The following is a 24911-nucleotide window of genomic DNA, read 5'->3' as shown; positions in this document are numbered from 1 at the left end:
AATTTCCAATGCTGCAACTTACGTTGAATCTCATATATCATAGTATTGACTTACAACTAATTTTGGTTATCAAGTTACTGGTTTATAGGGTTAATTATATGAGTCTGGTTATACACCTCTCGTCGCCTACTCCAATTAGATACTTAACTACATCATTAAGAGGGGATAAGTAAGCTAATTGTCGATAATTTATATTTCATCCTATTTCGTAACCAAGCAAGTTGTTTGTTCGGGCGTCACTCCTGAACCCAAATAACCTCAATCTAATGGGTCGATCGAGCTTTCTATATTCTTTGGTCTATCTAACCACTCCCCTCTCAATTTTAAGATTATACAATAGATTTATCTCATGGTGATCAAACACGAAATACTAAAACGAGAATATAGAAGTAACTTGTGTTGACAACCAAGAATTAATTCAAAAATCAAATAACATTCAACATTCAATTTGTAGCAGAAGCCCTAGAACTATGGCGATTAGCTACTCATAATATTCAAAGACCACAAAAGACAATTGTTCATGCGATTTCCAAAAAATAAAAAGAGTTAGAAGATTAAAACCTATTGCAAACTTGGATTCTTGATGTTGCATACTAATAAAAAAGTTGAATCCTAACAATGAGGTCCTAAGGGTCTATTTATAGTATATAAGAAAATAAAGTCGAATTCAACTTCAATTAGGAGTCCTTTTAAAATCAGCTTTCTTTCCAAACTCCGCAAAAAACTGGGCGCGCCGCGCTGCCAGTTTGCCTTAAATAATCTATAGTCAAAATGGCCTGGCGCGTCGCACCCTTGATACGGTAGGTGCGCCAGTATTTTGTCAAGCAGCGTCTTTTTGCCTTTAACTTTTTTTCCTTCCAACACTCGAACATTTCCCTTAGTAACTTGAAAAGTCCCTAATCATGTATATTAATGTGCAATCATTGCAATCTTGAGCTAAAACAAGCTAGTGAGGTTTGATAATGTCCTAAACTAACGTTAAAGATGAGTAATTTGTCGTAATTGGGCATATATATATGCCCAAAATCACCACCCCACACTTAAACATTTGTTAGTCCTGGAACAACTCTATCTTATCAATATATGCTCTTAACCCTTTGGACTCTTCACCTAACTTCACAATCGACCAAATATATTTAATCATGACTTTGTGACACACTTTATGCACTTTCAACTATTCTTTACAGTCTAACACTCAAACAATTCACAACCTCGATGCCTGACTTCTCTCAAAGGCTAATGTAACATCATACAGACATACCACAAGATTAAGCACCAAAAAGGTTTCGTTAATGCCCTCACCAATATAAGTGTAACCTTTATTTTACCACCAACAATCAATTGATTCATTATAGTTTAAGACCATTTTTTATAACATGCTCTCTCACTTCCAATTGAAGTTCTACAATGTCCTAACATGCCATAAGCTTGCCCTTAGTGTACTTCTAGTTATCACAAAATGTTTAGATGGAATCAAGAGGAATTTCATTCGGTTGTAATGTTAGCTCTTGGTAAGGAAGGATGTATTTTGGTAAACTTTAGTGACTCATTCTCCCTAATGCACATGTGTTGTTTTTCCTTACTAACATTTTCAACTTTTTCTTTCCCTATTACATGTTTTCCACTTTACTTCAGTTTGTGCTTGAGCCCCTTCTTTTTGAACATCTCTTTTTGTACATCCATCTTTATTTTTATATTTTTTTTAAGCATTTGGGGTCTCATTTGTGTACCTTTTCTTTTCTTTTCTTCTCCACAAACTACTACCACCCTATTTATTTCAACCAAAGTTGTCATTTTTCAACTCAACATAGTGCCTTAGAGATTTATTTTGGATCAAACAAATGGTATCAAGAAAAGGTATTTGTCTACATTAAGTGGTTTAGAACAAAGTAATGTTACAAGGCTCAAAGGCTACACTAGGGATGTTTTATTTGGAAGCATACAAAGGACATTCAAACTTGGCTATTCAAAGACATACCTCAATCACATTCAACAATTCACACAAGTTATTCATTAAGCACACATGGGGAAAGTTCTAGAGGTTATTCAATGCAAGACTAACAAATATTCTCACACATAGCATCACTTCACAGATAAGGGCTCAACTTATAGCATGTTCACATATAATGCATTATGGTGTGTCCACACAATTAAGCCCATTTTCTTTATTTTCACTTAGAGTCAACACAAAGAGATTATGCTTGTTTTCATGGTTAATATCTCACTGATGCACACGAAGTTCCGTCACCCATGACGTCTACCCAACCATTCATACAAGGTTTCAAAGTGCCAAAGATATGGGTTTCATACTTTTACTCTTAATGACTAATTTACCCTTAAGATGATCGTCATCCATCTATCATTGGGAAACGTCATTTCTAGACGACTCTAAGACTCGATAAAGTAATAAACTAGACTTGAATGGTTCAAAGGGGATGTCCTCGGGAAAAGAACTTATAACAAAATGTAAGGAACCCTACTAAAAATCAAAAAGACTCGATAAAGCAATAAACTATATACAATGAAGTTCAACTTCCACCCCACACTTAAACAATACACTGTCCCCAGTGTTCAAAAGTAAAATGAAGGGCAAATGTAAAAGAGAACTATCCGTTGGCCTCTAGGATGCGTTCGAAGCATCATCTCCGGTATCAATGGCCTCGAACTTATCTTCCGCCAAGCCATCATCCTCATCAGTGTCATCATCATTGATGGGTTCTTGGAACGCCGGACCCATTCTGCACATGTGCATCACACTATCTGTCAACGGGTCAACTAGTGTGTCCATCTCCTCCTTAGTCACAGGGCGACCACCTATGCACAACTGCAACTCCTCTATGCCAAACATGCGCCCCATACAACTACCATCACGAGTTTGCCTATCGATAACAGTCAAAATAGTCCCGTGGGAGGGATCATGCGCTTTGGTGCGCATGGAATCAACTGGGTGGAAATACCAGATGGGGGGTATGGGAAGGGCAGACATCATGAACTTCCTCCTAAATAATAATGCTCTTAGATACCTAGTGATGATGCTGCAATAACAGAAACACCATCGCTTGTTTGTCCTAAATTTTAGCATATTCTTCCTTAAAATAGCCCCCACATAGCCCTTCATTAACCGATATATGAGCACCACTGCGTCCCATGTAATATCGGTCATGTGTTTCCCCATAAGTAAAGTATTACATATAATCTTCAACCAAATCCTAGACTCTAAGTTATGGTGTCCATAGTGAAGTGTCAAGTGACGACCCGTGTCCCACTCTATCTCACATAGCAATATAAGTCAACCCACACAATGTATGACGTATATCACGATACAGGGGTTGTTCAACCATGGCTACAAACTCACCACGGTCACAATTTGGGGCATCCAAAAAGTCATTTAGAGCTTCAATAGAAAAATGCATCCACTATTTCTAACATACCCACTGTTTATCTCAACCCGACGAGTATTCCAATTAGCATAAAATTCACATACCAAACTCAAATTACACTCACCTTGATTTACAAAAGAAAATTAAAGTCCCAACGCAGTGATTTTGGCTTGAATGTTAGGAAATTCACGGCATAATTTATCTTCCTCCACGTACTCATCGCCGAGGTACTTGGATTTTTTTGGTCCTTGTACCAATATGTGACATAATGCATAACCATTTGCTACAAAACTTGAGGGGTGGAAAATTAGGGTCTTCCCGACTTGAACTTCAGGCAACCACCCCTTTCCTAGTCCTTTTTATTCCCAAACCACTAGCTACCTTTTTACCTTTTGAAGCCATCACAAAACCCAAGAAAAGGAAGAACTAGGAAAAGCAAAGAAAGAGGAAAATTTGGAAAAAATGGAGGGGTTTCCGATTGGGTTTCTTGTTTGGTTTGTGAGATTTGGTGGATTGGGGTGGTTGTGGTGGTAGATTGTAGAAAAAAAGAAAAAAAATTAGAAAGTTTTGGCAACAAAAATGGAGTAATTTCATTTGTTTGGGAGAGAAGATGGGGGAAAGAAATAAAAAAGGAGAAGAAAGATGTTTGAGGAAAATTAAGTGAATAAGGGGTGGTGGTGGTGGAACGGTTATAGAGGGGTAATTTTGGGAATTGGGGAATTTTAATAGGTAGGTGGGACGGTGGGAAGGTTGGGATATTTTGTGGGGCCCACGGATAAAAATTAACTTTTAAGAATTTTCTTTTTTGTACATCGGAGGCAGCACGCTAGATTTGCTCCTGGAAAGTATTCACGTGGAACTCCAGTCGTGTCTCCAAACAGGACCCAGTCGAAAAGGGCCTGGTGCGGCACACTAGCAGTGCGCCTGAGTCTATGGCACGACACGCTGATAGTGCAAAACAAACAAGCCTCACTCAAAAGGAGCCTGGTGTGGCGCGCATGCAATGCACTACAAACGTGCCTCGGTTAAAAGGGGCCTGGCGTAGTGTACCTGTCGTTCGCTACAAACAGGCCTCAGTTAAAAGAGTTCTGAAGCGACGCGCCTGCCATTGGCGTTCTGCTTTCTTTGTGATGCGTTCGGGGCGTGCTACGTTGCTAATGTGCTAAAAATCATCTCTGAACTAATCCCTTATCATGACATGTTAGATTTTTTGCCCACACTGTATTCCTCAACATAATTCCTCTAATTTTGGGTACCTCCTTCTCCTTTTTCCTACACATCAATCGAACAACGTGACATAACAATGGTGGGTTGCCTCCCACCTAGTGTCTTAGTTTTGGTCGTGACACGACTCATATTTTTGAATTATTTTTCTTAATTATATCTAAGGACCATTTTAACTAACAAATAAGAAAATTTAAAAAGTCTATGCGTAAGAAACTAAGCTAAATTTACCAAATTAAGCCTAACTACTACCTATTACATCGACTTCATGGGTTGCCTCCCAAATAGCGCTTGGTTTAACATCACAACACAACACAACTTAGATAATTCATCATTTATCTCAAGAGCCTCCCAATCATGATCTGAATCAACACCAAAGAAGTGTTTCACTCTTTGACCATTCATCAAGAACGTACGTGCAATCTATCCTTTTAGTTCCACAGCCCCGTCTGGTGTCATTCTTACCACTTCAAAAGGTCCACTCCATTTCGTCCTTAGTTTTAATGGGAATGACCTAATTCTAGAGTTAAAGAGTAGTACCTTCTCTCCCAGATTGAAGGTACGAGTTACTATGTGCTTGTTATGCCACCTCTTCGTCTTCTCTTTATACAGCTTGAAATTCTCATACGCGTGACGTTTAAACTCCTCAAGTTCATGCATATTATCCACTCTCTTTCTATCGGCTAGCTCAGGGTCCAAGTTCAACTTCTTAATCGCCCAATAAGCTTTGTTTTCTAATTCTGCCGGAACATGACATGTTTTCCCAAATATGATGTAATAGGGAGAAGTCGCTATGGGTCTCTTATAAGCAGTCCTATACGCACAAAATGCGTCGTCTAATTTCTTAGACCAATCTTTCCTTTGCGCATTCACCATCATCTGCAAGATTTGCTTTACTTCTCTATTAGATACCTCCACTGGACCAGTTTGCGGATGGTACGAAGTAGCAACCTTATGAAGAATTCCATACTTAGCATGCCACGCCCGATGTTGCCGACCGTGTGCGCAGTCCAAGGGCGGTGATGTCATTCCATGACGAACGTCATCCAACCGTGCATGAAGTCCAAGGGCGGTGATGTTAAGCCACGTCCGACGTCGTTCGACCGTGTGTGCTTTCCAAAGACGGTGATGGCATGACACGCCTGACGTCGTTCGACCGTGTTTGCCGTCCAAGGGCTATGATGGCATCCCACGCCCGACGTTGTTCGACCGTGTGTGCTTCCCAAAGGTGATGATGTCATCCCCCATCCGACGTCGTTCAACTCTATGTGTTGTTCAAAGGCGGTGATGCCATGCCACACCCGACGTAGTCCGACCGTGTGTGCTGTCCCATGGCGGTGATGTCATCCCACGCCCGACGTTGCCGACTGTGTGTGCTGTCCAAGGGCGGTGATGTCATGCCACACCCGACATTACAGACCGTGTGTGCTGTCCAAGGGGGGTGATGTCATGCCAAGCCCGACGTCACCGACCGTTTGTGCTATCCAAGGGCGGTAATGTCATGCCACGCCCGACGTCGTCCAACCATGCGTGCTGTCCAAAGGCGGTGATGGCATGTCACGCCCTACGTCGTTCGACCATTTGTGCTGTCCAAAGGCAGTGATGTCATGCCACGCCCAACGTCGTTCGACCGTGGGTGCTGCCCAAAGGCGATGATGGCATGCCACGCCCGACGTCGTTTGACCGTGTGTGTTGTCCAAGGGCGGTGATGTCATGCTACGCCCAACGTTGTGCACCGTGTGTGCTGCCAAAGGGTGGTGATGTCATGCCACGCCCAACGCCGTCCAACTGTGTGTGCTGTCCAAGGTTGGTGATGGCATGCCACGCCCGACGTTGCCGACCGTGTGTTGTCCAAAGGCGGTGATGGCATATCACACCCGACGTTGCTGACCGTTTGTGCTGTCCAAGGGCGGTGATGTCATGCCACGCCCGACGTCATTCGACTGTGTGTGCTGTCTAAGGGAGGTGATGTCATGCCACGCCCGACGTTGTCTGACCGTCTGTGCTATCCAAGGTCGGTGATGGCATGTCATGCCCGACGTTGCCGACCGTGTGAGCTGTCCAAGGGCAGTGATGTCATGCAACGCCTGACGTCGTTCGACCGTGCGTGCAGTCCAAGTTCTGTGATGTCAAGCCACGCCCGACGTCGTTCGACCGTGTGTGCTGTCCAAAGCAGAGATGGCATGTCACGCGTGACATCGTTAGACCGTGTTTGTCATCCAAGGGCTATGATGGCATGCCCCGCCCGACAAAAATCGAACGTATGTGCTGTCCAAATCCGGTGATGTTATGCCACACCCGACGTAGTTCGACCGTGTGTGCTGCCCAAGGGCGGTGATTTAATGACACTCCCGACGTCGTTCGACCGTGTGTACCGTCCAAGGGCGGTGATGTCATGCCACGCCCATCGTTGCCGACCGTTTTTGTTGTCCAAGTGCAGTGATGGCATATCACGCCCGACGTTGCCGACCGTGTGTGTTGTCCAAGGGCGTTCATGTCATGCCACGCCTGACGTCGTCTGACCGTGCGTGCAGTCCAAGGGCAGTGATGTCATGCCACGCCCGACGTTGCCGACCGTGTGTGCTGTCCAAGGGCGGTGATGTCATACCACGCCCGCCGTCGTCTGACCGTGCATGCAGTCCTAGGGCGGTGATGTAAAGCCACACCCGATGTTTTTCGACCGTGTGTGCTGTCCAAAGGCAGTGATGGCATGTCACGCCCGACGTTGTTTGACCGTAGGTGGTGCCAAAGGCATTGATGTCATGCCAAGCCCAATGTCGTTCTATCGTGTGTGCTTCCCAAAGGCGATGATGGCATGCCACGCCCGACGTCATTCAACTGTGTGTACTGTCTAAGGGCGGTGATGTTATGCTACGCCCGACGTAGTCTGACCGTGTGTTCTTCCCAAAGGCGATGATGGCATGCCTCGCCCGACCTCATTCGACAGTGTGTGCTGTCCAAAGGCGGTGATGTCATGCCACGCCCGACGTAGTCTGACCGTGTGTGCTTCCCAAGGGCGGTGATGTCATTCCACGCCCGACGTCGTCTGACCGTGTGTGCTGTCCAAGGGCGGTGATGTCATGCCACGCCCGACGTAGTCCGACCATGTGTGCTGCCCAAAGGAGATGATGGCATGCCTCGCCCGACGTCATTCGACTTTGTGTGCTGTCCAAGGGCGGTGATGTCATACCACGCCCGACGTCGTCCGACCATGCGTGCAGTCCAAGGGCGGTGATGTAAAGCCACACCCGACATTGTTCGACCGTGTGTGTTGTCCAAAGGCGGTGATGGCATGTCATGCCTGACGTCGTTCGACCGTGTTTGCCGTCCAAGGGCTATGATGGCATGCCACGCCCAACGTCGTTCGACCGTGTGTGCTGTCCAAAGACGGTGATGTTATGCCACACCCGACGTAGTCCGACCGTATGTACTGTCCAAGGGAGGTCATGTCATGTCACGCCGGACGTCGTCCAACCGTGTGTGCTGTCCTAGGACAGTGATGGCATGCCACACCCGACGTTGCCGACTGTGTTTGCTGTCCAAGGGCGGTGATGTCATGCCACGCTCGATGTCATCCGATCGTGCGTGCAGTCCAAGGGCGGTGATGTCATGCCACGCCGGACGTCATTCGACCGTGTGTGTTGTACAAGTGCGGTGATAACATGCCACGCTTGACGTCGTTCGACCGTGTGTGCAGTCCAAGGGAGGTGATGCCATGCCACGCCCGATGTCGTTCGACCATGTGTGCTGCCCAACGGTGAAGATATCATGCCACACCCGACGTCGTTCGACCGAGTGTGCTGTCCAAAGGCGGTGATGACATGGCACGCCCGACGTCGTTCGACCATGTGTGCTGCCCAAAGGCGATGATGGAATGCCACGCCCGACGTCGTTCGACTGTGTGTGCTGTCCAAAGGCGGCGATGTCATGCCACGCCCAACGTAGTCTAACCGTGTGTGCTGCCCAAGGGCGGTGATGTCATTCTACGCCCGACGTCGTCCGACCGTGTGTGTTGTCCAAGGGCGGTGATGTCATGCCACGCCCGACGTAGTCTGACCGTGTGTTCTTCCCAAAGGCGATGATGGCATGCCTCGCCCGACCTCATTCGACTGTGTGTGCTGCCCAAGGGCGGTGATGTCATACCACGCCCGACGTCGTCTGACCATGCGTGCAGTCCAAGGGCAGTGATGTAAAGCCACACCCGACATTGTTCGACCGTGTGTGTTGTCCAAAGGCGGTGATGGCATGTCATGCCTGACGTCGTTCAACCGTGTTTGCCGTCCAAGGGCTATAATGGCATGCCACGCCCAACGTCGTCCGATCGTGCGTGCAGTCCAAGGGCGGTGATGTCATGCCATGCCCGACGTCATTCGACCGTGTGTGTTGTACAAGGGCGGTGATAACATGCCACGCTTGACGTCGTTCGACCGTGTGTGCAGTCCAAGGGAGGTGATGCCATGCCATGCCACGCCCGATGTCGTTCGACCATATGTGCTGCCCAACGGTGATGATATCATGCCACACCCGACGTCGTTCGACCGAGTGTGTTGTCCAAAGGCGGTGATGACATGTCACGCCCGACATCGTTCGACCATGTGTGCTGCCCAAAGGCGATGATGGAATGCCACGCCCGACGTCGTTCGACTGTGTGTGCTGTCCAAAGGCGGCGATGTGATGCCACGCCCAATGTAGTCTAACCGTGTGTGCTGCCCAAGGGCGGTGATGTCATTCCACGCCCGACGTCGTCCGACCGTGTGTGCTGTCCAAGGGCGGTGATGTCATGCTACGCCCGACGTAGTCTGACCGTGTGTGCTTCCCAAAGGCGATGATGGCATGCCTCGCCCGACCTCATTCGACAGTGTGTGCTGTCCAAGGGCGGTGATGTCATACCACGCCCGACGTCGTCTGACCATGTGTGCAGTCCAAGGGCGGTGATGTAAAGCCACACCCGACATTGTTCGACCGTGTGTGTTGTCCAAAGGCGGTGATGGCATGTCATGCCTGACGTCGTTCAACCGTGTTTGCCGTCCAAGGGCTATAATGGCATGCCACGCCCAACATCGTTCGACCGTGTGTGCTGTCCAAAGACGGTGATGTTATGCAACGCCCGACGAAGTCCGACCGTGTGTACTGTCCAAGGGAGGTCATGTCATACCACACCGGACGTCGTCCAACTGTGTGTGCTGTCCAAAGGCAGTGATGGCATGCCATACCCGACGTTGCCGACTGTGTGTGCTGTCCAAGGGCGGTGATGTCATGCCACGCCCGACGTTGCCTACCGTTTGTGCTTTCCAAGGGCGGTGATTTCATGCCATGCCCGATGTCGTTCGACCGAGTGTGCTGTCCAAAGGTGGTGATTTCATGCCACGCCCGATGTCGTCCGACCGTGTGCGCTGCCCAAAGTCAGTGATATCATGCCACGCCCGACGTAGTCCGGCCATGTGTAATGTCCAAGGGAAGTGATGTCATGCCACGCCCGACGTTGCCGACCTAGTCCGACCGTGTGTGCTGTCCAAAGGCAGTGATGGCATGTCACGCCCGACTTCATATGACCGTGTGTGCTGTCCAAAGGCGATGATGTTATGCCACGCCCAATGTCGTTCGACTGTGTGTGCTGCCCAAAGGCGATGATGGCATGCCACGCCCGACGTCATTTAACCGTGTCTGCTGTCCAAGGGCAGTGATGTCATGCCACGCCCGACATCGTCTGACTGTGTGTGCTGTCCAAGGGCGGTTATGGCATGCCACGCCCGACGTTGCCGACCGTGTGTAATGTCCAAGGGCGGTGATGTCATGCCACGTCCGATGTTGCCGACCATGTGCGCTATATAAGTGCGGTGATGTCATGTCACGCCCGACGTCATTCGACCATGCGTGTAGTCCAAGGGGGGTGATGTCGTGCCACACTTGACGTCATTTGACCGTGTTTGCTGTACAAAGGCGGTGATGTCATGCCACACCCGACGTCGTTTGACCGTTTGTGCTCTCCAAAGGCGATGATGCCATGCCACGCCCGACGTCGTTCGACCATGTGTGCTGGCCAAGGGCGGTGATGTCATGCCATGCCAGACGTTGTTTGACCGTGAATGCTACCCAAAGGCGATGATTGCATGCCACCTCCGACGTCGTTTGACCGTGTGTGCTGTCCAAGGGCGATAATGTCATGCCACGCCCGACGTCGTCCGACTGTATGTGCTGTCCAAGGGCGGTGATAGCATGACACGCCCGACGTTTCCGACCGTGTGTGATGTCCAAGGGCGGTGATGTCATGCCACGCCCGATGTTGCCGACTATGTGTGCTGTCCTAGTGCGGTGATGTCATGCCATTGCCGATGTCGTTCAATCGTGCGGGCAGTCTAAAGGCGGTGATGTCATGCCACGCTCGACGTCGTTTAACCGTGTGTGCTGTACAAGGGCAGTGATGTCATGCCACGCCCGACGTCGTCCGACTATATGTGCTGTCCAACAGCGGTGATGGCATGCCATGCCCGACGTTTCCGACCGTGTGTGATGTCCAAGGGCGGTGATGTCATGCCACGCCCGATGTTGCCGACTGTGTGTGCTTTCCTAGTGCGGTGATGTAATGCCATGCCCGACGTCGTTCGACCGTGCGTGCAGTCCAAAGGTGGTGATGTCATGCCACGCTCGACGTCGTTCGGCCGTGTATGCTGTACAAGCGCGGTGATGTCTTGCCACGTTTGACGTCGTTTGACCGTTTGTGCTGCCCAAAGGCGATGATGACATGCCACGCCTGACGTCGTTCAAAAATGTATGCTGTCCAAGGGCGATGATGTCATGCCACGCCCGACGTCGTTTGACCGTGTGTGCTGTCCTAGGGCGGTGATAGCTTGCCACGCCCAATGTCATCCGACCGTGTGTGCTGTCCTAGGGCGATGATAGCATGTCACGGTCGACGTTGCCGACCGTGTTTGCTGTCCAAGGTTGTTCATGTCATGCCACGCCTGACGTCGTCCGACCGTGCGTGCAGTCCTAGGGCGGTAATGTCATGCCACGCCCGACGTTGCCGACTGTGTGTGCTGTCCAAGTGCGGTGATGTCATACCACACCCGACGTCATCCGACCGTACATGCAGTCCAAGGGCGGTGATGTAAAGCCCACAAAATGTTTTTTGACCGTGTGTGTTGTACAAAGGCGGTGATGGCATGTCAGGCCCGACGTCATTTGACCGTAAGTGCTGTGAAAAGGCGTTGATGTCATGCCACGCCCAACGTCGTTCGACCGTGTGTTCTTCCCAAAGGCGATGATGGCATGCCACGCCCGACATCATTCGACTTTGTATGCTGTCTAAGGGCGGTGATGTCATACCACGCCCGACGTCGTCTGACCATGCGTGCAATCCAAGGGCAGTGATGAAGAGCCACACCCGATATTTTTCGACCGTGTGTGCTGTCCAAAGGCGGTGATAGCATGTCACGCCCGACGTCGTTTGACCATAATTGTTGTTCAAAGGCGTTGATGTCATGCCACGCCCAACGTCGTTCGACCGTCTGTGCTTCCCAAAGGCGATGATGGCATCAACCGCCCGACGTCATTCAACCGTGTGTGCCGTCTAAGGGCGGTGATGTCATACCATGCCCGACGTTGTTCGACCGTGTGTGCTTTCCAAAGGCGGTGATGGCATGTAACGCCTGACGTCGTCCGACCGTGTTTGCCGTCCAAGGGCTATGATGGCATGCCACGCCCGACGTCGTTCGACCGTTTGTGCTGCCAAAAGGCGATGATGGCATGCCACGCCCAACGTTGTTCGATCGTGTATGCTGTCCAAAGGCGGTTATGTTATGCCACACCCGACGTAGTCCGACTGTGTGTACTGTCCAAGGACGGTGATGTCATGCCACGCCCGACGTCGTCTGACCGTGTGTGCTGTCCAAGGGCAGTGATGTCATGCCAAGCCCGATATTGCCGATCGTCTCTGCTGTCAAAGGGCGGTGATGTCATGCCATGCCCGACGTTGCCGACCGTGTGTGCAGTCCAAGGGAGGTGATGTCATGCCACACCCAACGTCGTCCGACCGTGCGTGCAATCCAAGGGCGGTGAATTCAATCCATGCCCGACGTCGTTAAATGTGTGTGTTGTCCAAAGGCGGGAACGGCATGTCACACCGTTGTTGTTCGATCGTATGTGCTCTCCAAAGGCGGTGATGTCGTGCCACGCCCAACGTTGTTTGACCGTGTGTGCTGTCCAAGGGTGGTGATGTCATGTCACGCCCAACGTCGTCCGACCGTGCGTGCAGTCCAAGGGTGGTGATGTCATGCCACCCCCGACGTCGTCCGACTGTGTGTGTTATCCAAGGGCGGTGATGGCATGCCACGCCCGACGTTGCCGACCGTGTGTGCTGTCCAAGGGCGTGATGTCATGACACGCCCAACGTCATTCAACTGTGTGTGCTGTCCAAGGAAGGTGATGTCATGACACGCCCAACATCGTTCGACCGTGTGTGCTGCCCAAAGGCGGTGATGTCACGCCATGCCCAACGTCGTTTGACCGTGTGTACTGCCCATTGGCAATGATGGATTGCCACGCCCGATGTCGTTCAGCCGTGTGTGCTGCCCAACGGCGATGATATCATGCCACACCCGATGTCGTTCGACCGAGTGTGATGTCCAAAGGGCGGTGATGCATGCCACGCCTGATATTGCCGACCGTGTGTGCTGTCCAAGGGATGTGATATCATGCCACGCCCGACGTTGCCGACCGTGTGTGCTGTCCAAGGGCGGTGATGTCATGCCACTCCCGATGTCGTTCGACCTTGCATGCATTCCTAGGTGGTGATGTCATGCCATGCCTGACGTCATTCGACTGTGTGTGCTGTCCAAGGGTGGTGATGTCATGCCACGCCCGACGTCGTCCTACCGTTTGTGCAGTCCAAGGGAGGTGATGTCATGCCACGCCCGATTTCCTTCGACCGTGTGTGCTGCCCAAGGGCGATGATATCATGGCACACCCGACGTCGTTCGACCGAGTGTGCTGTCCAAAGGTGGTGATGTCATGCCACGCGTAACGTCGTTTGACTGTGTCTGCTGACCAAAGGTAATAATGGATTGCAACACCAGACGTCGTTCGATCGTGTGTGCTGTCCAAAGGCGGTGATGGCATGTCACGCCTGACGTCAGCTGACCGTGTTTGCCGTCCAAGGGCGATTATGTAATGCCACACCCGACGTCGTTCGACCGTGTGTGCTGCCCAAAGGCGATGATGGCATGCCATGGTCCAACGTCGTTCGACCGTGTGTGTTGTCAAAAGGCAGTGATGTTATGCCACTCCCGACGTAGTCCGACCGTGTGTACTTTCCAAGGGCGGTGATGTCATGCCACGCCCGACGTCGTCCGATCGTGTGTGCTGATTAAGGGCAGTGATGGCATGCCACGCCCGACGTTCCCGTCCGTCTGTGCTGTCCAAGGGCGATGATGTCATGCCACGCCCGACGTTGCCGACCGTGTGTGTTGTCCAAGGGGGGTGATGTCATGCCAAGCCCGACGTCGTCCGATCGTGCGTGCAGTCCAAGGGCGGTAATGTCATGCCACGCCCGACGTCATTCGACAGTGTGTGCTGTCCAAGGACGGTGATAACATGCCACGCCTGACGTCGTCCGACCGGGTGTGCAGTCCAAGGGAGGTGATGTCATGCCATGCTCGATGTCGTTCGACCGTGTGTGCTGCCCAAAGGGGGTGATGTCGTGCCCCGCCCAACATCGTTTAACCGGGTGTGCTGCCCAAAGGCGATGATGGAATGCCACGCCCAACGTCGTTCGACTGTGTGTGCTGTCCAAAGGCGGTGATGTCATGCCACGCCCGAAAAAGTCAGACCGTGTGTGCTGCCCAAGGGCGGTGATGTCATTCCATGCCCGACGTCGTCCGACCGTGTGTGTTGTCCAAGGGCAGTGATGTCATGCCACGACCGACGTAGTCCGACAATGTGTGCTGCCCAAAGGCGATGATGGCTTGGCTCGCCTGACGTCATTCGACCGTGTGTGCTGTCAAAGGGCGATGATGTCATACCACGCCCGACGTCGTCCGACCATGCGTGCAGTTCAAGGGCGGTGATGTAAAGCCACACCCGACATTGTTCAAGTGTGTGTGCTGTCCAAAGGCGGTGATGGCATGTCACGCCTGACGTCGTCCAACCGTGTTTGCCGTCCAAGGGCTATGATGGCATTCCACGCCCGACGTCGTTCTATCGTGTGTGCTGCCCAAAGGCGATGATGGCATGCCACGCCCAATGTCGTTCGACCGTGTGTGCTGTCCAAAGACGGTGATGTTATGCCACGCCCGATGTAGTCCGACCGTGTGTACTGTCCAAGGGCGGTGATGTCATGCCACACCGAACGTCGTCCGACCGTGTGTGCTGTCCAAGGGCGGTGATGGCATGGCACACCCGACGTTGCCGACTGTGTGTGCTGTCCAAGGGCGGTGATTGCATGCCACGCCCGACGTTGCCGACCGTGTTTGTTGTCCAAGGGCAGTGATTTCATGCCACGCCTGACGTCTGCCGACCGTGTGTGCAGTCCAAGGGCGGTGATGTGATGCCACGCTGAACGTCATTCGACCGTGTGTGCTGTCCAAGGGCGGTGATGTCATGCCACGCCCGATGTCTCTAGACCGAGTGTGCTGTCCAAGGGCGGTGATGGCATGTCATGCCCAACATCGTTCGACCGTGTGTGCTGCCTAAAGGCAGTGATATCATGCCACGCCCAACGTCGTTGGACCATGTGTGTTGCCCAAAGGCGATGATGGAATGCCACGCTCGACGTTGTTTGACCGTGTTTGCTGTCCAAAGGTGGTGATTTCATGCCACACCCGATGTAGGCCGACCGTGTGTGCTGTCTTGGGGCGGTGATGTCATGCCACGCTCGACGTAGTCCGACCGTTTGTGCTGTCCAAGGGCAGTGATGTCATGCCACGCCTGAAGTTGCCGACCAAGTTTGACCGTGTGTGCTGTCCAAAGGCAGTGATGGAATGTCACCCCCGACTTCATATTACCGTGTGTACTGTCCAAAGGCGATGATGTCATGCCAAGCCCAATGTCATTCGACTGTGTGTGCTGCCCAAAGGCGATGATGGCATGCCGTGCCCGACGTCATTCAACCGTGGGTGCTGTCCAAGGGCGGTGATGGCATGCCACACCCGACGTTGCCGACCGTGTGTGATGTCCAAGGGCGGAGATGTTATGCCACGCCCGATGTTGCCGACCGTGTGCGCTGTCCAAGTGCGGTAATGTCATGCCACACCTTACGTCATTCGAATGTGCGTGCAGTCCAAATGGGGTGATAACATGCCACATTCGACGTCGTTCGACCGTGTTTGCTGTACAAAAGTGGTGATGTCATGCCACGCCCAACGTCGTTTGACCATTTGTGCTGCCCAAATGCGATGATGCCATGCCACGCCTGACGTCGTTCGACCATGTGTGTTGTCCAAGGGCGATGATTTCATGCCACGCCCGACCTCGTTTGATCGTGAATGCTGCCCAAAGGCGATGATGGCATGCCACCCCCAACGTCGTTCGACTGTGTGTGCTGTCCAAAGGCGGTGATGTCATGCCACGCCCGACATCGTCCGATTGTATGTGCTGTCCAAGGGCGGTGATGGCATGCCATACCCGACGTTTTCGACCGTGTGTGATTTCCAAGGGCGATGATGTCATGCCACGCCCGATGTTACCGACCGTGTGTGCTGTCCTAGTGCGTGATTTCGAGCCATGCCTGACGTCGTTCGACCGTTCGTGCAGTCCAAAGGCGGTGATGCCATGCCACGATCGACGTCGTTCGGCCGTGTGTGTTGCACAAGGGCGGTGATGTCATGCCACGCCCGACGTCGTCCGACTGTATGTGCTGTCGAAGGGCGGTGATGGCATTCCATGCCCGACGTTTGTGACCGTGTGTGATGTCTAAGGGCGGTGATGTCATGCCACACCCGATGTTGCCGACCGTGTGTGCTATCCTAGTGCGGTGATGCCATGCCAACGTCGTTCGACCGTGCATGCAGTCCAAAGGTGGTGATGTCATGCAACGCACGACGTCGTTTGGCCGTGTGTCTTTACAAGGGCGATGATGTTTTGCCACGCCCGACGTCGTTTGACCGTTTGTGCTGCCCAAAGGAGATGATGACATGCCAATCCCGACGTCGTTCAAAAATGTGTGCTGTCCAAGGGTGGTGATGTCATGCCACGCCCGACATCGTTTGACCGTGTGTGCTGCCTAAAGGCGATGATGGCATGCCACGCCCAATGTCATCCGAGCATGTGTGCTGTCCAAGGGCGGTGATAGCATGCCACGCCCGACGTCGTCTGACTGTGTGTATTGTCCAAGGGCGGTGATGTCATGCCACGCCGAACGTCGTCCGACAGTGTGTGCTGTCTTAGGGCGGTGATGGCATGCCACACCCGACGTTGCTGACTGTGTGTGCTGTCGAAGGGCGGTGATGGCATGCCACGCCCGACATTGCCAGCCGTGTGTGCTGTCCAAGGGCGGTGATTTCATGCCACGCCTGACGTCTGCCGACCGTGTGTGCAGTCCAAGGGCGGTGAAGTGATGCCACGCTGAACGTCATTCGACCGTGTGTGCTGTCCAAGGGCAGTGATGGCATGTCATGCCCAACATCGTTCGAACCGTGTGTGCTGCCCAAAGGCGGTGATATCATGCCACGCCCAACGTCGTTTGACCATGTGTGCTACCAAAAGGCGATGATGGAATGCCACGCCCAACGTCGTTTGACCGTGTGTGCTGTCCAAAGGTGGTGATGTCATGCCACGCCCGATATAGTCCGACCGTGTGTGCTGTCCTAGGGCGGTGATGTCATGCCACGCTCGACGTAGTCCGACCGTGTGTGCTGTCCAAGGGCAGTGATGTCATGCCGCTCTTGACATTGCCGACCTAGTCTGACCGTGTGTGCTGTCCAAAGGTAGTGATAGAATGTCACGCCCGACTTCATATTACCGTGTGTACTGTCCAAAGGCGATGATGTCATGCCACGCCCAATGTCGTTCGACTGTGTGTGCTGCCCAAAGGCGATGATGGCATGCCACGCCCGACGTCATTCAACAGTGGGTGCTGTCCAAGGGCGGTGATGGCATGCCACACCCGATGTTGCCGACCTTGTGTGATGTCCAAGGGCGGAGATGTCATGCCACGCCCGATGTTGCCGACCGTGTGTGCTGTCCAAGTTCGGTGATGTCATGCCACTCCCGACGTCATTCGACCATGCGTGCAGTCCAAGAGGGGTGATGTCATGACACACTCGACGTCATTCGACCGTGTTTGCTGTACAAAGGCGGTGATGTCATGCCACGCCCAACGTCGTTTGACCATTTGTGCTGCCCAAAGGCGATGATGCCATGCCACGCCTGACGTCGTTCGACCATGTGTGCTGTCCAAGGGTGGTGATGTCATGCCACGCCCGACCTCATTTGATCGTGAATGTTGCCCAAAGGCGATGATGGCATGCCACCCCCGACGTCGTTCGACTGTGTGTGCTGTCCAAAGGTGGTGATGTCATGCCACGCCCGACATTGTCCGACTGTATGTGCTGTCCAAGGGAGGTGATGGCATGACATGCCCGACGTTTCCGACCGTGTGTGATGTCCAAGGGCGGTGATGTCATGCCACGCCCGATGTTGCTGACCGTGTGTGCTGTCCTAGTGCGGTGATTTCAAGCCATGCCCGACGTCGTTCCACCGTTTGTGCAGTCCAAAAGCGGTGATGTCATGCCACGCTCGACGTCGTCCGACTGTATGTGCTGTCCAAGGGCAGTGATGGCATTCCATGCCCGACGTTTCCGACCGTGTGTGATGTCTAAGGGCAGTGATGTCATGCCACACTCGATGTTGCCGACCGTGTGTGTTGTCCTAGTGCGGTGATGCCATGTCGATGTCGTTCGACCGTGCGTGCAGTCCAAAGGTGGTGATGTCATGCCACGCACGACGTCGTTTGGCCGTGTGTGCTGTTCAAGGGCGATGGTGTCTTGCCACGCCCGACGTCGTTTGACCGTTTGTGCTGCCCAAAGGCGATGATGACATGCCACACCCGACGTTGTTCAAAAATGTGTGCTGTCCATGGGCGGTGATGTCATTCGACGCCCGACGTCGTTTGACCGTGTGTGCTGCCTAAAGGTGATGATGGCATGCCACGCCCAATGTCATCCGAGCATGTGTGATGCCCAAGGGCGGTGATAGCATGCCAAGCCCGACGTCGTCCGACTGTGTGTGCTGTCCAAGGGCAGTGATGTCATGCCACGCCCGACGTTGCCGATCGTGTGTGCTGTCCAACGGCGGTGATGTCATGCCACGCCCAACGTTGTCCGACCGTGCGTGCAGTCCAAGGGCGGTGATGTCAAGCCACGGACGACGTCGTTCGACTATGTATGCTGTCCAAAGGCGGTGATGGCATGTTACGCCTGACGTCGTTCGTCTGTGTTTGCGGTCCAAGGGCTATGATGGCATGCCACGCCTGACGTCGTTCAGCCGTGTGTGCTATCCAAAGGCGGTGATGTTATGCCATGCCCGACGTAGTTTGACCGTGTGTGCTGCCCCCAAGGGTAGTGATGTGATTCCACTCCCGACGTCATCCGACCATGTGTACTGTCCAAGGGCGGTGATGTCATGCCACGCCCGATGTTGCCGACCGTGTGTGCTGTCCTAGTGCGGTGATTCCATGCCAACGTCGTTCGACCGTGCGTGCAGTCCAAAGGTGGTGATGTCATGCAACGCACGACGTCGTTTGGCCGTGTGTCTTTACAAGGGCGATGATGTCTTGCCACGCCCGACGTCGTTTGACCGTTTGTGCTGCCCAAAGGCGATGATGACAAGCCAATCCCGACGTCGTTCAAAAATGTGTGCTGTCCAAGGGCGGTGATGTCATGCCACGCCCGACATCGTTTGACCGTGTGTGCTGCCTAAAGGCGATGATGGCATGCCACGCCCAATGTCATCCGAGCATGTGTGCTGTCCAAGGGCGGTGATAGCATGCCACGCCCGACGTCGTCTGACTGTGTGTACTGTCCAAGGGCGGTGATGTCATGCCACGCCGAACGTCGTCCGACAGTGTGTGCTGTCTTAGGGCGGTGATGGCATGCCACACCCGACGTTGCTGACTGTGTGTGCTGTCGAAGGGCGGTGATGGCATGCCACGCCCGACATTGCCAACCGTGTGTGCTGTCCAAGGGCGGTGATTTCATGCCACGCCTGACGTCTGCCGACCGTGTGTGCAGTCCAAGGGCGGTGAAGTGATGCCACGCTGAACGTCATTCGACCGTGTGTGCTGTCCAAGGGCAGTGATGGCATGTCATGCCCAACATCGTTCGAACCGTGTGTGCTGCCCAAAGGCGGTGATATCATGCCACGCCCAACGTCGTTTGACCATGTGTGCTACCAAAAGGCGATGATGGAATGCCACGCCCAACGTCGTTTGACCGTGTGTGCTGTCCAAAGGCGGTGATATCATGCCACACCCGATATAGTCCGACTGTGTGTGCTGTCCTAGGGCGGTGATGTCATGCCACGCTCGACGTTGTCCGACCGTGTGTGCTGTCCAAGGGCAGTGATGTCATGCCGCTCCTGACATTGCCGACCTAGCCTGACCGTGTGTGCTGTCCAAAGGTAGTAATAGAATGTCACGCCCGACTTCATATTACCGTGTGTGCTGTCCAAAGGCGATGATGTCATGCCACGCCCAATGTCGTTCGACTGTGTGTGCTACCCAAAGGCGATGATGGCATGCCACGCCCGACGTCATTCAACAGTGGGTGCTGTCCAAGGGCGGTGATGGCATGCCACACCCGATGTTGCCGACCGTGTGTGATGTCCAAGGGCGGAGATGTCATGCCACGCCCGATGTTGCCGACCGTGTGTGCTGTTCAAGTTCGGTGATGTCATGCCACTCCCGACGTCATTCGACCGTGCGTGAAGTCCAAGAGGGGTGATGTCATGACACACTCGACGTCATTCGACCGTGTTTGCTGTACAAAGTAGGTGATGTCATGCCACTCCCAACGTCGTTTGACCATTTGTGCTGCCCAAAGGCGATGATGCCATGCCACGCTTGACGTCGTTCGACCATGTGTGCTGTCCAAGGGTGGTGATGTCATGCCACGCCCGACCTCATTTGATCGTGAATGCTGCCCAAAGGCGATGATGGCATGCCACCCCCGACGTCGTTCGACTGTGTGTGCTGTCCAAAGGTGGTGATGTCATGCCACGCCCGACATTGTCCGACTGTATGTGCTGTCCAAGGGAGGTGATGGCATGACATGCCCGACGTTTCCGACCGTGTGTGATGTCCAAGGGCGGTGATGTCATGCCACGCCCGATGTTGCTGACCGTGTGTGCTGTCCTAGTGCGGTGATTTCAAGCCATGCCCGACGTCGTTCGACCAGTTGTGCAGTCCAAAAGCGGTGATGTCATGCCACGCTCGACGTCGTTCGGCCGTATGTGCTGTACAAGGGCGATGAAGTCATGCCACGCCCGACGTCGTCCGACTGTATGTGCTGTCCAAGGGCGGTGATGGCATTCCATGCCCGACGTTTCCGACCGTGTGTGATGTCTAAGGGCAGTGATGTCATGCCACACTCGATGTTGCCGACCGTGTGTGTTGTCCTAGTGCGGTGATGCCATGTCGACGTCGTTCGACCGTGCGTGCAGTCCAAAGGTGGTGATGTCATGCCACGCACGACGTCGTTTGGCCGTGTGTGCTGTACAAGGGCGATGGTGTCTTGCCACGCCCGACGTCGTTTGACCGTTTGTGCTGCCCAAAGGCGATGATGACATGCCACACCCGACGTTGTTCAAAAATGTGTGCTGTCCATGGGCGGTGATGTCATGCGACGCCCGACGTCGTTTGACCGTGTGTGCTGCCTAAAGGTGATGATGGCATGCCACGCCCAATGTCATCCGAGCATGTGTGATGTCCAAGGGCGGTGATAGCATGCCAAGCCCGACGTCGTCCGACTGTGTGTGCTGTCCAAGGGCGGTGATGTCATGCCACGCCCGACGTTGCCGATCGTGTGTGCTGTCCAACGGCGGTGATGTCATGCCACGCCCAACGTCGTCCGACCGTGCGTGCAGTCCAAGGGCGGTGATGTCAAGCCACGGACGATGTCGTTCGACTGTGTATGCTGTCCAAAGGCGGTGATGGCATGTTACGCCTGACGTCGTTCGTCTGTGTTTGCGGTCCAAGGGCTATGATGGCATGCCACGCCTGACGTCGTTCAGCCGTGTGTGCTATCCAAAGGCGGTGATGTTATGCCATGCCCGACGTAGTTTGACCGTGTGTGCTGCCCCCAAGGGTAGTGATGTGATTCCACTCCCGACGTCATCTGACCATGTGTACTGTCCAAGGGCGGTGATGTCATGCCACGCCCGACGTTGCCGACCGTGTGTGCTGTCCAAGGGTGGTGATGTCATGCCACGCTCGACATTGCCGACTGTGTGTGCTGTCCAGCGACGGTGATGTCATGCCACACGCGATGTAGTCCGACCGTGTGTGCTGTCCTAGGGCAGTGATGTCATGCCACGCTCGACGTAGTCCGACCGTGTCTGCTGTCCAAGGGCAGTGATGTCATGCCACGCCTGATGTTGCCGACCTAGTCTGACCGTGTGTGCTGTCCAAAGGCAGTGATTGAATGTCATGCCCGACTTCATATTATCGTGTGTGCTTTCCATAGGCGATGATGTCATGCCATGCCCAATGTCGTTCGACTGTGTGTGCTGCCACGCCCGACGTCATTCAACCGTGGGTGTTGTCGAAGGGCGGTGATGGCATGCCACACCCGACGTTGCCGACCGTGTGTGATGTCCAAGGGCAGAGATGTCATGCCACGCCCGATTTTGCCGACCGTGTGCGCTGTCCAAGTGCGGTGATGTCAAGCCACGCCCGACGTCATTCGACCGTGCATGCAGTCCAAGAGAAGTGATGTCATGCCACAATCGACGTCGTTCAACCGTGTTTGCTGTACAAAGGCGGTGATGTCATGCCACTCCCAACGTCGTTTTACCGTTTGTGCTGCCCAAAGGCGATGATGCCATGCCACACCTGACGTCGTTCGACCATGTGTGCTGTCCAAGGGCGGAGATGTCATGCCACGCCCGACCTCGTTTGATCGTGAATGCTGCCCAAAGCCGATGATGGCATGCTACCCCCGGCGTCGTTCGACTGTGTGTGCTATCCAAAGGCGGTGATGTCATGCCTTGCCCGACATCGTCCGACTGTATGTGCTTTCCAAGGGCGGTGATGGCATGCCATGCCCGACGTTTCCGACCGTGTGTGATGTCCAAGGGCGGTGATGTCATGCCACGCCCGATGTTGCCGACCGTGTGTGTTGTCCTAGTGCGGTGACTTCAAGCCATGCCCGACGTCGTTCGACCGTTCGTGCAGTCTAATGGTGGTGATGTCATGCTACGCTCGACGTCGTTCGGCCGTGTGTGCTGTACAAGGGCGGTGATGTCATGCCACGCCCGACGTCGTCTGTCTGTATGTGCTGTCCAAGGGCGGTGATGGCATTCCATGCCCGATGTTTCCGACCGTGTGTGATGTCTAAGGGCGGTGATGTCATGCCACACCTGATGTTGCCGACCGTGTGTGCTGTCCTAGTGCGGTGATGCCATGCTGACGTCGTTTGACCGTGCGTGCAGTCCAAAGGTGGTGATGTCATGCCACGCACGACGTTGTTTGGCCGTGTGTGCTGTACAAGGGCGACGATGTCTTGCCACGCCCGACGTCGTTTGACCGTTTGTGCTGCCCAAAGGCGATGATGACATGCCACACCCGACGTCGTTCAAAAATGTGTGTTGTCCAAGGGCGGTGATGTCATGCCACGCCCGACGTCGTCCGACTGTGTGTGCTGTCCAAGGGCGGTGATGTCATGCCACGCCTGACGTTGCCGATCGTGTGTGCTGTCCAACGGCGGTGATGTCATACCACGCCCGACGTCGTCCGACCGTGTGTGCTGTCCAAAGGCGGTGATGGCATGTTACGCCTAATGTCGTTCGTCCGTGTTTGCCGTCCAAGGGCTATGATGGCATGCCACGCCTGACGTCGTTCAACTGTGTGTGCTATCCAAAGGCGGTGATGTTATGCCACGCTCGACGTAGTTCGACCGTGTGTGCTGACCCCAAGGGCGATGATGTGATTCCACTCCCGACGTCATCCGACTGTGTGTACTGTCCAAGGGCGGTGATGTCATGCCACGCCCGACGTTGCCGACCGTGTGTGCTGTTCAAGGGTGGTGATGTCATGCCACGCCTGACGTTGCCGACCGTGTGTGCTGTCCAGCGATGGTGATGTCATGCCACTCCCGATGTAGTCCGACTGTGTGTGCTGTCCTAGGGCGGTGATGTCATGCTACACTCGACGTAGTCCGACCGTATGTGCTGCCCCCAAGGGCGGTGATGTGATTCCACTCCCGACGACATCCGACCGTGTGTACTATCCAAGCGCGGTGATGTCATGCCACGCCCGACGTTGCTTACCGTGTGTGCTGTCCAAGGGTGGTGATGTCATGCCACGCCCGACGTTGCCAACCGTGTCTGCTATCCAGCGACGGTGATGTCATGCCACGTCCGATGTAGTCCGACCGTGTGTGTTGTCCTAGGGCGGTGATGTCATGCCACGCTCGACGTAGTCCGACCGTGTGTGCTGCCCAAAGGCGATGATGCCATGCCACGCCTGATGTCGTTCGACCATGTGTGCTGTCCAAGGGCGGTGATGTCATGCCACGCCCGACCTCGTTTGATCGTGAATGCTGCCCAAAGGCAATGATGGCATGCCACCCCCGACGTCGTTCGATTGTGTGTGCTGTCCAAAGGCGGTGATGTCATGCCACGCCCGACATCGTCCGACTGTATGTGCTGTCCAAGGGCGGTGATGGCATGCCATGCCCGACGTTTCCGACCGTGTGTGATATCCAAGGGCGGTGATGTCATGCCACGCCCGATGTTGCTGACCGTGTGTGCTATCCTAGTGCGGTGATTTCAAGCCATGCCCGACGTAGTTCGACCGTTCGTGCAGTCCAAAGGCGGTGATGTCATGCCATGCTCGACGTCGTTCGCCCGTGTGTGCTGTACAAGGGCGGTGATGTCATGCCACGCCCGACGTCGTCCGACTGTATGTGCTGTCCAAGGGCGGAGATGGCATTCCATGCCCGACGTTTCCGACTGTGTGTGATGTCTAAGGGCGGTGATGTCATGCCACGCCCGATGTTGCCGACCGTGTGTGCTATCCTAGTGCGGTGATGTTATGCCGACGTCGTTCGACCGTGCGTGCAATCCAAAGGTGGTGATGTCATGCCACGCATGACG

At 53.6% G+C, this 24911-nt stretch overlaps 1 protein-coding gene across 1 annotated transcript; it reads right to left on the bottom strand.

Moving 5' to 3' along the window:
* Positions 1 to 5027: 5027 nt before the first annotated feature.
* LOC101261401 (uncharacterized) lies at positions 5028 to 5480 on the bottom strand. Its single transcript, XM_004253212.1, has one exon. It carries the CDS (start codon positions 5478 to 5480, stop codon positions 5028 to 5030), a length of 453 nt encoding a protein of 150 aa, XP_004253260.1.
* Positions 5481 to 24911: the final 19431 nt, after the last annotated feature.

The sequence above is a fragment of the Solanum lycopersicum genome, chromosome 8, assembly GCF_036512215.1.
Source record: "Solanum lycopersicum chromosome 8, SLM_r2.1".
Classification (NCBI taxonomy): domain Eukaryota; kingdom Viridiplantae; phylum Streptophyta; class Magnoliopsida; order Solanales; family Solanaceae; genus Solanum; species Solanum lycopersicum.
This window is presented reverse-complemented; position numbering and strand designations above follow the sequence as displayed.

Bases quoted from the DNA above. Each gene is read 5' to 3' on its own strand.
- LOC101261401 (XM_004253212.1), bottom strand. From the start codon at position 5,480: ATGGTGAATGCGCAAAGGAAAGATTGGTCTAAGAAATTAGACGACGCA.